This window comes from Diabrotica undecimpunctata, chromosome 3 (genome assembly GCF_040954645.1).
Source record: "Diabrotica undecimpunctata isolate CICGRU chromosome 3, icDiaUnde3, whole genome shotgun sequence".
In the NCBI taxonomy this organism is placed as follows: Eukaryota; Metazoa; Arthropoda; class Insecta; order Coleoptera; family Chrysomelidae; genus Diabrotica; species Diabrotica undecimpunctata.
The window spans coordinates 170,696,582-170,710,966 of NC_092805.1; the positions used below are offsets into that span (position 1 = coordinate 170,696,582).

At 32.6% G+C, this 14,385-nt stretch overlaps 1 protein-coding gene across 3 annotated transcripts in view; it reads left to right on the plus strand.

The window, feature by feature from the left end:
* The window catches only part of LOC140437809 (alpha-tocopherol transfer protein-like), a 54,232-nt gene that overhangs the window by 34,080 nt on the left and 5,767 nt on the right, over nt 1–14,385 (plus strand). For all 3 annotated transcript variants that reach the window (XM_072527558.1, XM_072527557.1, XM_072527559.1), the window contains exons 3-4: nt 3,237–3,331; nt 4,546–4,696. In XM_072527558.1, the coding sequence (XP_072383659.1) occupies nt 3,237–3,331; nt 4,546–4,696 (246 nt within the window). The remainder of the gene's footprint in view (nt 1–3,236; nt 3,332–4,545; nt 4,697–14,385) is intronic.

Genomic DNA, 14,385 nt, shown 5'->3' on the forward strand with positions numbered 1-14,385 from the left:
ACGTGTCAGTATCTGTTTTGATGTATTAACTTAGCATCCAAATAGTAGATAATGTAGCATTTACTAATTTATAGTAAGAGAGTAGAAAAACAAAAATATTTATAAGCATTTTTTGTGTACATGAAATTTCAATTTTGAGTTGTGGTAACAAATATGAGCCATTTGAAATATGAACGATCACACGTCACGGAAAATGCATTTAAGAAGACTGTTTTGTGTGTAGTTTATTGCAAAAGTTTTGTTCTTTTGAAAAACGTATAAAAACGTTGTGTGAAAGTTAAAATCCAGCGTTTTTTAAGCATATTTCAAATGCCTCACATTTGCTGCCAAAATTCAAAACTAAAATTTCATGCTATAGGTTTTAAAGAGTAGGCTCTAGTAATCGAAACTTTATAGTATCCAGCCAACGAAAGGGATAGTCTGTATTGATCTAGTGAGAATCATAAAAAATGGCGAAAATCGCGGCACGTTAATTTATTTAACACCTGTATAAAATCTGACTTTATTTGCGGTAAAATACAAAAACTGCATACGAAAACTGAACTCTTTACCTTTAAAACGCATCTTGATTTTTGTCAATAGGTCACTTGAATCAAAAGATATCGAATTTTTACCGGCGAGCTGATTTTTTTTTTAATGGCATAGTCAAGTGCCATACAGTCAGTCACAACATGAAAATTTTCTACCCAGAAAGAATAAAAAGATAATATAAATTTCAAAATTAAGTAGCATTACAAATTTTAAGCATTAAAATTATTATTAAGGATAGGATAGAGATAAAACATGGACACTCGTTTCTCGTCTAGGTACCCATCAAGACATTGCTTTTAAGACAAACTAGATTGGGTCACGGATAAAAGATAATAACAAATGGGGTAAAACAGAGGTTAGGATTCTAATTACAGTTAAATATTAAGCTTACTTTTGCAAATAAATTCCATCAAACATTCATTTACAACTCTTATATTTAGAGATAGCAGATAGCACATATTGTACGGAGGAAAAAGTTTGATGTTGACTAAATTTTTTATTAGATCTTCAGTTTGTTTTGTGTATTTTTTACATTCGAAGAAAATGTAATCTAGATCACCTTCTTTTTGACAGTCTGGACATAAATTTGAATTTACGATTTTTAGTTTGGACAGATGACTAGGATAGCAGGCGTGTCCAAATTTTATTCTAATTATGGATGTTATATACCTTCGTGGAACAGAATAATTTTTAAACCAATAATCACTTGGGATTAAAGGCTGTATAGAAGCATATTGCGAGGAAGACTGCGTACTATATATATGCCAAGATTGTTTCCATTTACTATTGATATTATTTTTAATTATTGTTAATGCGTCTGGTATACAGATTTGGTGTTCAGCTTGCGTTCCGGTATCAATGGCCTTTTTAGCTAATAGGTCAACATGTTCGTTGTATTTAAGACCTATATGTGCTTTAACCCACAAAAAATAAACAACTCTTCGGTTTTTATAAAGGTCATAAAGAAGTTTTTTAATTTGAAAGACATATATATTTGAGTTATTACTAGGAAAATTTAAAGTTTCAATGGCTAACATAACAGACAATGAGTCAGATACTATTGTAACAGATGTATTCTGAGTGTTTTCAAAGTATCTTAATGCTTCATATATTGCTACAGCTTCAGCACTAAAGATTGAAAAACTAGGATTTAGTCGACAAAGTTTTTCTGTATTAGTTGATGGAATGTAGAAAGCACACCCAGTACCAACAATAGACTTTGAGGCATCCGTATAAATAACTAAAGAGTCTGACAGACTAGATAAACAGGACCTCAAAATATTCGAGCTAACAGAAGAATTTACATGGTAATTTGGTTGTATCACAGTAATGGGTTGCAAGCACGAATAAAAATGTTCGATGTTAAGATTATCCTCTGATTTAAAGTCATAATCAAAATTTGTCAGGCTTCTAAAAGCCTCACAAAGTGGAGGTGAGTTCTTAAGTCTCCAATATCGATTAGTTAAATCTTTTTCGTTCAGTTTTCTGATATTTGAGTAGAGAGTAGTGTTACGATTTTGTATATTAATAACAAACTTTTGACTGAGGTATTCTCTTCTATAGCCCAAGGGATTTTCTAGAGCTTTCACATGTAGAGCATTAATAGGCGTCGATTTCATGGCACCCAAACAAATACGCAAAGCTGCGTTTTGAAACACATCTATTGTTTTCAGAATATGTTTACTTGCTGAACCATATAATATGCATCCATGTAGGCGAGCTGATATAAATTTTATTGAACATTGATTTCGCGCGCGTAAATGACATGCAAAATCGACGGTCGCTTCAAGTGTTGTTTCTAAGAGAACGGTTCATTCTAAACAAAAAATGCTTATTAACATTTTTGCTTAAAATTATCTCAGCTACATTTTTTATTTGAAATATTTTTTTCTACGGTATACAGATTCTTGGTAAATCGATTTTTGTTTCGTTTTTACCACTCTGTGAGGGGGGTTTTAGGGGGAAGCCCGGGAGTAAAAGTAGTAAACTTTTTTGCACCTTGTTTGTGGTCCCAAAATTAATATTCTTGGCAAAATTCAACTTGTTCGTATACTTTTTAGGGGTTCAGTGGCTATTTCGTCTCTGACGACTGGAAAAGAAGAGGTAGTTTTTATGAATGTTAAGGGTAAAAAAATAATCTGATTTCAAAAATTACATTAATTACCTGAAAAGAAACTTTATTCAACATATTTGAACATAAAGTGAATCTTTAAAATAGATAAATCAGGACTTTTCAATCTTTTTCGTCAATGGTAGCTTTTACCCCAAAATGGCAAAAAGCACACATCAAGACAATATAACCTGTGATGTGGAGGTTAAGAAGAGCTGCCTACTTATTTTCAGGAGATTCCATGCAATCTAAAAAAATTGCTAACTGTTGCCTTATTGTCCCCTTCTGTAAAGTTGAGAGCATTTTTGAAATTGTTTTCGCTTTGGTTAGGTACTTAATTATCGTTATTAACCAAAAGTTTTTAATACTCTCATTGCATTATTTTTTTTTCAAAAAAAATCTGTATCTCTTTAAAACAATATTCCGCTAACTTTCTGTATCATATATTATGCATGAATAATATATTTCACTAATATTAAAAATTTATCAATGAAAACAACAATCTCTGTCCTTAACTATAATATCAACAATGTTTCGGTTTTCAGATAATTTATATTCACGCACGTATGCATGTCTAGCGTATTTTTGTTCACAGAACGAGGCGAATGCACTCCTACAAGGACCGATGACGAGTTTCTGCTGAGGTTTCTAAGAGCTCGCCATTTTATTCTTAAGAAAGCACATCGATTGGTAAGTAGTTTATCTGATTAAGTAATCTTAATACATACTATCATTTGCCACTGGCAAGCATTAGGAATGAATATTCTTTATTTAAAAAGGCGATGTACAAGATCGAAGTATGACCGTTTAATTTTCTCTTATAAATTTTATTTTGACCTTATACAAAAAATTATTTATTTACATATAATAATTAAGAATCATATAAAATAAAAAGAAAGATTGGTACAGATAAAAGCATTGGCTACTAACACAGAGAGCAAAGTACGAGCCCCTTCCTATATCATTTGGCCCAACGTTAGATTGATAAGAACATCAAATTTTAGAGAACAAAAATAAAATTGCAGCGTAAATTTGTTTGTAAAAACGCATAGAATATGTAATATTGGCAAAAAAAAAATGTAAAAGTTTACCACTGAGTTGCATCCTGTTTATTTTTAATGACATCCACAATTCTTCGAGGCCTAGTTTTTACCAAGTTCTGACAAAATTCCCAATGTATACTAATCCCATATTTTTTGCAATTTTTTCTTCAATTAGTTGACGGACATGGCAGGATATTTTTTCAAAGCTTTTTTTATTTCGCGCCACAAAGTCTTAATCGGGAAAAGTCGGGACTGTTAGAAACCCATTCCAGAAGTGGTATGCCATGGTATTCAATCCATTTTAAACTCTTTTCTGAGATATGACAACCTGCGCCGTCCTGTTGGAAGACAAAATATTCCGCTGATTTTAAACGTTGTTTCAAAATCAATAAAAGAGATTCTTCTAAAATATTCTCATGTTTGTCCGTGTTTACAATCCCATCGATAAAATGTAACTTTCCTTCACCTTTAGACGACATGCTGTCCCAGATCATGACAGACGCAGGAAATTTGACTTTTCTCTTCAGAGAGTCGGGATGGAAGGCTTCATTTTTCCTGGGAATGACGCGACTCCTACTATCTCCAACACACACTTCAAATCTGGACTCATCACTCCATTGTATTAAATCTCATTGCGACTGAGTCCAATCTTTATGCTCTTTTGATCATCTTAGTCTATTTTTTGTTGTTGTAATGTTAAAAGTGGCTTTTCCTTAGCCTAAAACAAAATGAAATTCATTAAAAACTATTCGTACTAATTTTTCAACTATAAAACTTACTTTGTAAGTACCAAATCCCAACATGTATTTTCATTAATTCTCTATTAAACTTTTACTTCTGCACTATATCAATTTGTTTTAGTATGTAAACTACCATAACTTCATGGAAGAAGCTCCTGAATATTTCAAAAATGTCAACTTGCAGAAGTTAACAGAGATCAAGAAGACAAAGATGTTTAATTGCCCTTTAAGTAGGGATCAAAGCGGAAGAAGAATGTTGATATATAATATTGGTAAGTAAATACGAAGGTAAATAGGAACACGAAATTGGTGTTTCTATTTTGAAGTTTAGTATTTTTAACAACACCGATAAATATTATAACCTCTAAAGTCTGGTGCTATTATAGAGTTCTATCTGCGATCTGCAAATAATCCTAAATTTATTTTGAACTCAAAGACCAGACAGGAGACAAAATAAATTTAAGACAGAGAGTGCGACAGTAGTGTATACAGTCGCCACTGCTGTTTAACGTATATAAGAGATATATTTACCAGGTACTTCTTTCAATGATGAACGATATCAATGATTAATACAATACATTATTTAGAATGAACTGAATGATGTATCGTAATGGTTAAATGAAAACTTTGAAGACTTGAGTCTAATAAAGTTAAGTTTTAAGTTCCATTCATTCGTTAAGTGTAATTAATCTCTATTGATTAATTATAACTATCGCCATGGCGTTTAAAATCCTTTTCTTGGGTGAGGTGGATTATTCCTCTCTTTTCTATTCTCTTTTCTATTTCTTCCTGTTCTTCCACTGAACTTTCCAGTCTTTAACATTCATTGTTGATTAATTGATAATATAAGACATCTACATCATCCAGCCATCTTTTTCTAGGCCTTCCCCTACGCCTATGGGACAGTTAGTTTTTCTTCTCATCATATCTGAATGTAGTCGTCTCTGTACATATCCTATCTTCTTCTGAATTCTTCTCCAATTTCTGCATTTGTTTTTATTCTTCTTTCTCCCTCTCTTGTTATATTGGGACCCAGTATCATTTTCATCATTTTTCTTTTAAATTTTAGAATGCTATCTTCCTCTTTATTATTAATCGTCGTTGTTTCCACACCATACGTAACAACAGTTCTCATTAAGATCTTATATAGGTTCATATTTGTTCTCTTACTTAAAGTCTTGCTTCTCAGCAGATTTCTACTCATTCCATATGTTTTTGTCTTTCAGAATTCTTCCTTTATTCTCCCTTTTCCGGTTTTCCCTGATGTTAATCCTTCATCTTTTTCTTCTTGTTATATAGACATGACTTTGTCTGTTTTTCAATGTGCCTTTAGTAAGTTGTCGTTCCATCGTTTTTGTGGCCTTCCTACTGATCGTCTTTCTATTTAGGAACCGTCTCTTGTCGTCTTCACTATTCTATTTGTTGTCATTCGGCTGATATGATTGTTCCATTCTACTCTTCTATTTCTTACCCAGTTCTTGATGTTCTCCACCTTGCATCTACGTCGTATATCTGTACTTCTAGCTCTGTTCCATAGTATCTTACCATCAATGTTTCTAAGTGTTTTCAACTCTGCTGTGTCTAATATCCTTTTTGTCCTCTCTGTGTCAGGTCTTGTTTCTGCCGCGTATGTTATTATTGGTCTGATGACTGTTTTGTAAATTCTGCCTTTCGTTTCTTTCCCAATATTTTTATTTCTCCATATTGTTTCATTTAGGCAGTCTGCGGCTCTGTTTGCTCTATTCACTTGATCTTCCACTTCAGTTTCGAGCATTAGCTAGATAATGTGATACCAAGATATTTAAATTCCATCACGTGTTATTATATTATCTGACCTTCCAGCTCCAATTTACATCTTAGTAAATTTGCTGTTGTAACCATGCATTTTGTCTTTTTTGGGGAAATTAACATGTTCAATTTTTTGCAGGTTATATTAAATTGGTGCAGCATTCGTTGTAAATCATCTTTACTTTGTGAGAGTAGTATTGTGTCGTCTGCATAGCAGATTATTTTAAGTTGTTTTTCTCCTATTTGGTATCCTTTTTCAGTTCTTACTTTTTTTATTATTTCATTCATAATCAGGTTGAACAATAGAGGACTCAATAGAGGAGGTTCTTATCCCATTGCCAGCTTCAATAGGGTCAGTTAGTTATGCTTCTACTTTTACTTTTATTGTGTAGTTTTGGTAGATATTTTTCGATCGTTTTGATTATTCCTAGAGGTATCTCTCTTGCGTACAGTAAGTGGATAACGTCTTTTAATTTGACCCGGTCAAATGCATTCTTAAGGTTCACGAAACATAGATATGCCGATTTGTTGTATTCTAATGATTTCTCTTGCACTTGCCTTATTATAAATATAGCGTCGGTGCATGATCTTCCCGACCTGAAACCTTGTTGTTCTTCTTCTTGTGTTATAATTTCATTCAGTTTATTTTTTATCACTTGGGCTGTTAATTTTAGTGTTGTGTTTTAAAAAATAATTCCTCTGTAATTTACACATTCTTCTTTTTGTGAATTCTCCTGTTTTTTTTTTTCATCTTACTTCTTGTATCGCAGCGATGTTTATTGTGTATTTTTTTAACTCTCTTGCTACTTTTTTCATCTTTCCAGTCCTTAATAACGTCTTAATATTTCATATTGCTATTTTTAGTATACTTTTTGCTTATTTTGTATTTTTTTGTTCCCTCTTAGTTCTCTTTAGTAACTTAAGTTGTAAGTTACCCAAGAAAATGTAAGTATTTTCCTATAAATGGATACATGTTGGACAATAAAGCTATATGATTATATAACACTATTGTTGCTTTTGCGGAAGAAATTGCAGAGAGACAGCCACAAGTGTAAAAAAAATATGTTTCGTTGTGTTGAATAAAGTGGTACACTGCATAAGTACTGTGCAATCAACTGATAGTTTAATTATCTTAATGTTCAAATATAAATAATGATCGTTCTTAGACTCGTCTGATTTAAAGAATTACACGCATTTATGCTGCACCTATCCGTAATGATTGAATCATGTGCCAACGACGCCGTCGTTTTAAAAACAAAATCAAAGTTATTGTACTGAAAGTTGTTCTTCGGCGAAATACCATACACTCTTTGCATTTATAAGTCACGGACACACAAATGATAGAATAAATGGGAACCTAGGTTGAATATATTTAAATAAATTTATTAAGATATTCTATGAGTAATAATATTGTAGAATTGGATACAGCAATAACTGAAGCTATAGTGTATTTTTATGTATGAGAGAGTAATAAAACAATAAATTATGTATGCAAATCCCTAAACTGTTGATACGGGTGACTCAATGAAAAACAGATATTTGTCAACAAGTTTACAGAAGTATATAGGAAAACAATTTTAAATTGAGTATGACCACCAGGTATAAAGGTTGGAGCAGAATAGAATACAATAGTTGTGAGGGTTACTAATCCCTAAATAAGGTTGCCAGTGTCGGAGTGATGGAGGTTAACAGGTACTAATGAATTTGCAAGAAATGTAAGATGTTAATAATAATAATATAACCAATAAAAGTTTAATAAGTACCTACCTATTTGCAAAATAAAGTTTAATTCTTTAGATAAAATAAAACGTTTTATTTTATCTATTTGCAAAATAAAGTTTAATTCTTTAGATAAAATAAAACGTTTTATTTTATCTGAAATGAGTGCATTCCACGAAGTAAGGGTTTCAACAATCAAACATTTAATTCTTTAATTCCAGGAATCTACGACAGTAATTGACTAGATAATTACCTTCTAAACTTATGCCACAGAAAATGTGATAGTGGGTTTTTCCATTTTGTATATAGGAAGGTCCAAGTGGCGTATTCAAAATTCTTAACAGTTCACTAAAAGTAGGTACTTCAGTTGCAAGGTGCAGTTTATTGTGTATACTAGTGTTATGGAAAATTTGGAAGTGCCGTGTAAACGCCGAAAAATTGGTCCTCCAACAGTTAATGAAAAAACATTAATATTTAATTGTTTTAAATCATTTACAGACAAACGTTTATGTGAAAGTGTTGATGAGACCGTTGAGTTAGTTAGCAGTACACTTGGTGTTGGGAAATCTACGATTTACAGAGTTATTAAAGAAGAGAAATGTGGTAGTTTTCAAATGCCACGTAATGCTCCAGGGAAACCAAAATTTCAAATAGAATATCATTTTAAAGAAGGACTTCGACGGAAAGTGCATGAATTCTTCTTGAGACAAGAATTTCCAACATTGGATAAAGTTCTTGTCTCAGTTCGAGATGATAAGGATTACCCAGAAATGAGTCGAAGTACGTTATGGAAACTTTTAAAAGAAATAGGCTTCCGCTGGAAAAAGAATCCCAGAAAGTCTATTTTATTAGAAAGAAGCGATATTGTCATATGGAGAAGACATTTTCTAAGAACCATAAAGGAAATGAGAAACCAAAAAAGAAAAATATTTTATCTTGATGAATATCAAGGGATCAACGAGGGTCATACACCAAATAAATTTTGGCAGGATGAAACTGTTACAAGTCAAAGGCACGCTTTTGTAAATAACTTATCTACTGGTTTAAACCCACCATCAGAAAAGGGACGTAGGCTGATAATAGTACACATTGACAGTTCAGACGGTTTTGTTGAAGGTGGTTTATTAACTTTTGAATCAACTCGTACCGGTGACTACCATGAAGACATGAACGCTGATGTCTTTCAAGAATGGTTCGAACAAATGATAGATCTTCTTCCTAAGAACTGTGTAATAGTAATGGATAATGCAAGTTATCACTCCAGACTTATAGAAGGACTGCCCACAACCAAGTGGTTAAAAAAAGACTTGCAGAATTGGCTGAGTTCAAAAAATATAACGTACCATCCCGGATCTATAAGAAAGGAACTTTATTCGTTGTGTGCCCTTCATAAAGAAAAATTTAAAAAATACGAAATTGATGAAATTGCCAAAAATCGTGGAATGACAGTACTTAGATCCCCACCATATCATTGTGAATTAAACCCGATTGAACTGGTATGGGCACAGATAAAGAGTGAAGTTTCAAGAAAAAATACCACTTTTAAAATTCATGATGTTAAACAGTTGTTTTTGGAGGCCGTAAATAATGTAAAACCTGAAAACTGGGAAAAGGCAGTAAATCACACTATTAAAGAAGAGGAAAAAATGTGGAAGCTGGACAATATTACTGATAAAATGATCGAGCCAGTTATTATAAATCTTGGTTCTGAAAGTTCATCTTCTGAATCTGATTTGGATTTGTAACAAGTAGCTGTAAGTTTTATATTAATATTTTTATTCATCTATTTAACATACCTTAGACGGTTTTAAAAACTCTTTTTCTCTTTTGTAATTTTTAAAAATTAAAAAAAATGTGAATTTTTTAAAACCCTTTTTAATGTAAGCCAGTCAGTTCTAATATAGTGTGTGATAAAAGAGGTCACTTTTGTTTACATACACATAACACTTTATAACACTGAAATAATTCATTTATTTTTTACAATTATTCAAAGTAATTTTTCAATTAATCTTGAGCACGCCCATGGAGTGGTCGGAGCTACCAGTTAAAATTATGCTAATTACTCTCTCGTTCATAAAAATAAACTATAGTTTAATATGAATCTGAGGATATTTTCTTGCGGTATTTTGCTTTTTAATTAATATATTTTTTGGTAATAGAAATACTTTATTTTCGACTTTCATCCTAACAATTATCTCCTTTTTTAAACAATAGGAATACACCTAATCTATCTACAAGATTATTCAGCATTTTTTCTTTAACCTTATTTTTATAAGATTGTTTGGAAACTAGATGTCACCTGGTCCATCCTAGCTTTTTTTAACATGAAATACCCACTTCTTTGTTGTGGCCTCACAGCATAGCACTGACACTAACTTGTCACGTCCTTGTTGTGACTACAATGCACAATACTTACTAAACCTTGCACAACTTCACACATTACACAAACTCGAACGGTTGTCCTCTTGAGTCTTCGGATCTGGGGTTAGTTGACAAGAAGCTAAAGTACATCATGATTGGGATGCTTATGGAGCCTCTCTTCATGTCTCCTGGCGACTTTCTTAATTTCATTTGGAATAGATTCGTGGTTATAAGTTGGAACCATTGATTTCTAACATCTAATTGTTTAGTTCTTAGTAAATGAAATATTTTTGATACTTATATAATTAGAAAGCTTAGAAAGAAAAATTAAAACAAGCATTAATTGCATACTTAATCAATATTTTGAACACATCCGATATTATCATCAGATATTGCATTTTAACTACCAATCGAAATTTCATAACATACTATAAGGATGTAATTACATATTTTGTAATATTGTTTGTTTGTAGTGTATTTATCTTTATACATTTGTTAAATAATTTTTATATAAAAGCCATTAAAGATGCAATAATATAATGTAAACCATTTTATATTGATGTATTATTGTAAAGTAAAGTAATTTCAAGATTAGACTAATTAAATATTATAAACTAAATACTAAATAATAATAAAACTAAATACATTATTTTGTAATGTAAACTAAATTGTACCGTAAACCAGGGTGAAAATGGTACAAATTTTGACATTTTTTAATTTGTAAATGTAAATTTTTTTACAAAAACATTGTTTAATTGAGAAAATTGTTGCTAGGATACAAACTTTAATTAAACTTACTAAAGAAATCATTTGAAACAGTTAACATATTGTATAAGAGTAGATACCTAGGTATAATTATTTAAAAACCAAAATTTTACTTCTTACAGTCAATGAGGAATTTATTGGGAGAGACCTCCTTCGGACCTTCAAAAATTCTCACAACTTGTTCAAGTTTATACCAAATTTCATCTGGTGGGTTGGGCCAGATCCAATGCTTCCCACTCTTCTTCATAGCTGTCACTAAAGCCTCTCCCGTCTCATCAAAATTGGATACCATTAGGTAAAGTTGGCCATCGTATTGCACGACGACAAAATCACCTTTTTTTTGTAGAGCAGGTTGATTGGTCGGAGTGCATTCATTGTTTGAAGGAGAATTTCTGAATTTTCCTCCTTCTTGAATGGACCCATCAACTGCAGAAACAGTGCTTAAGGTTGTAGTCTGTTCTGTAACAACTGGTCTGGCTGCTGGCGTTAGTGCAATATTTGATGAAATGCTTTCTCTCCTAGAATTTCTTCTTCACTCTCCTCGCCCATATCTTCATGACACCATCAATCGATACTATCTTCTGAACTGGCTTCACCATTGGGCTCTTTCCTTCGTGACTGTTTGGTTTTTCGTTTTCTTGATATATCCAGAATTTTCTTTTTGGTTGTAGATCTAGAAGTGCTGGCTGCAACGTAATCGTCGAATGTAATCCCTTTACCCGCCTCAACTATTGGAATATTGTAAAAACCGTGAAATACAGGTGTACCATTGTCGCCACCTTCAATGGTGACTTTTACAATATTTGTTAATTACATCCATAAAAACAGTTGTACGAAAATGTAATTTTACACACACTGTGTTAGATTATAAGTAAACAGAATATGATACTTACCGATTGCTTCAGTTGATTCGAAATTAATGTCCCAATGAAGGTTTTGTCAGGCAGTTGAAAAATCACAAAAATCAGCTGTTCACTTCAATAAAACTTCTGTCGGAATGGAATCTTCCACAATAATAAGATTAATCTAATTTCGTCCACTACTAGTGCGACATCTATTAGCTACCCGAAAAAATCCGCTAGCTATAACAGAGATCGACAGTTGGCACTGGAATCAAGAAATAATGCCAATGTAATATTTTCACCACCCTGTACTATTCTCACCCCAGTTTACGGTAACATATAACTTTTAACGGGTTTTTATCCAAATATTTTCGGGACATGGTTTCCGAAAACGTTTTGTCTTCATGACATAGCCCGTTTAGGTTTTTAATTTATATACCTTTTATAAAGGATTTTTACTTAACATTTTTTGTGATACATGGTATACAGCCAGCTACAGGAACTTAGTTTCCTTGTGGATACCAATAAATATTTTGTAAGGTTCTTATCTCGGATTACAAATTGCCAGACCCGAACACTCAAATAATCAAAGCAATAATTATCTGGTGTTAAGATTTGCTATCTTATGTTTATCGGTATATAATTTTTACCTCTGTACCATTAACACACTTTTCATAAACATGGAAAGGGATTGGCCAAGGATTCAAATCAAGATACCGAGATACGCGTGTGTGCAGCTCTTATACATCATGATGTGTAATTAGCTCAACTGATTTAGAAAAAAAAAAGTTTATGAAATATTACGTTATTGCAATAAGGCGTTTATGGGATCGTTTTGATCAATTTCCTCCTGCTCACATATGGGATCGGTATCGGTATCGTATTAACAGAAACTAGGTCTTTAACGATATATTAAAACGGAATTCTAGATACAAATAATAACAAAATGTTGTTAACAATTAAGAAATATACAAATACAAATCAGAGATACATTTTTCTTAAGAGCTGTCGTTGTTCTTAAGATCAACAAGTCGGACGATATTTATTTCATATATTTGTGTCCAAACTCCAAAATAGAAAGCTTCTCGTTTTTTTAAAAGCCAATAAATTACTCCTTTATTTCTTCCTTCGTTTTTCATATGTTTCAACATTTTTCAACTTGTTATTAGCGTGTTGTCAAACTCTTTGTTTATCTTTACATGAGTGTAATAAAAATAAATAACTAAGACTATTTAAAAGAAAAGTATCGTCAATAATAACAGACAAATAAGAAAACACGACAGAAGAAACATCGATGAAACAAGTCTAAAGATGAAACGTATTTATATAAGAATTTATAGCAAGCAAGCAATTTGATAAACCCAGGCTGTGAGACTTGTTCACTCCTTAGAATAACGTTCGGGTGTAACAATTCATTATAGCGAGATGTATTAATTCGTGTTTAAAACAGGAATTACTCCTCCATGCTCCAATGCTTCACACAATCCCTTTCTCCCCCATCTGATGTGCGATAGGGGCACATTATCAGCCAAATGCTCTTTATGTGGGAGTCCTGGATAATAGAACTTCAACATGGTTCTCTTACCGATTTAAAATTCAGGCTAGCGTGACACATTTTATTCAAGTTTGTTCTCTGGTGACATCTGCGAAACTAAAATTGCTTGCTTGGGTCTCAAGTCTCTGCTCTAAGCTACGCCCAGTTTGTAGACTTGGTGCTCAAGGGGTTTGGGCCCTACGTGCACGGGTTTTTTGATTTTTGTTAATTTTTGTTTTTGTTAGTATTTTTTTATTTTTTTGGTGGCTGAGGCCATTTTTTATATTTTCTGTTTGTTTTTTTTTTGTAGAATGTTCTGAAAGAAAAATCTTATTAGTGGGGCCTACACAGTTTTGTGGTTGTCTGCATTGATAGAGCTATGAACTATCCTCTGATGTTTTCTCTCCTGGGTACAATTTTATTTTTAATCCACTATTTGTTGTTTCGGACGTTTGTATTTCTATCGATGGAATGCATCATATCTCATTATCTCTCGCAGTATGGGAATTGGGAGGTTCTCCAGTTCCGCAAATTTTATTATGGCTTTTTCAGTCATCATGTCAGTCATCCTGACTTGTAGTTTCCTGAATAGAAATTGTTCAGCGATGTATCTCGGTACTTTGACTGCTTCGCTTAAGCTGCTGTTATGGGCCGCTTGGATCCTCCTCTTTGATGGGTTACAGATGTATCTTCATGCGAGACATGCGTTCTTAACTTACTTCTTCTACCTGTGGGTCCTCTTATTGACACTACCTGTAGGTCCTCTTGTTGACACTTGCCATGCTGGCTTTTTATGCTATGGCGTCTACGTATTTTTTGAATGTTAGTCCTTTATTTATTATTACTACCAGGTATTTCGCTTCGCTTTTCCATTCGATGGGGTTGTTTTACACTGTCAGTTGTTCCTTTGGCTGTTAATGTCTCTTTTTGAAAAGGACCACTCGCGTTTTTT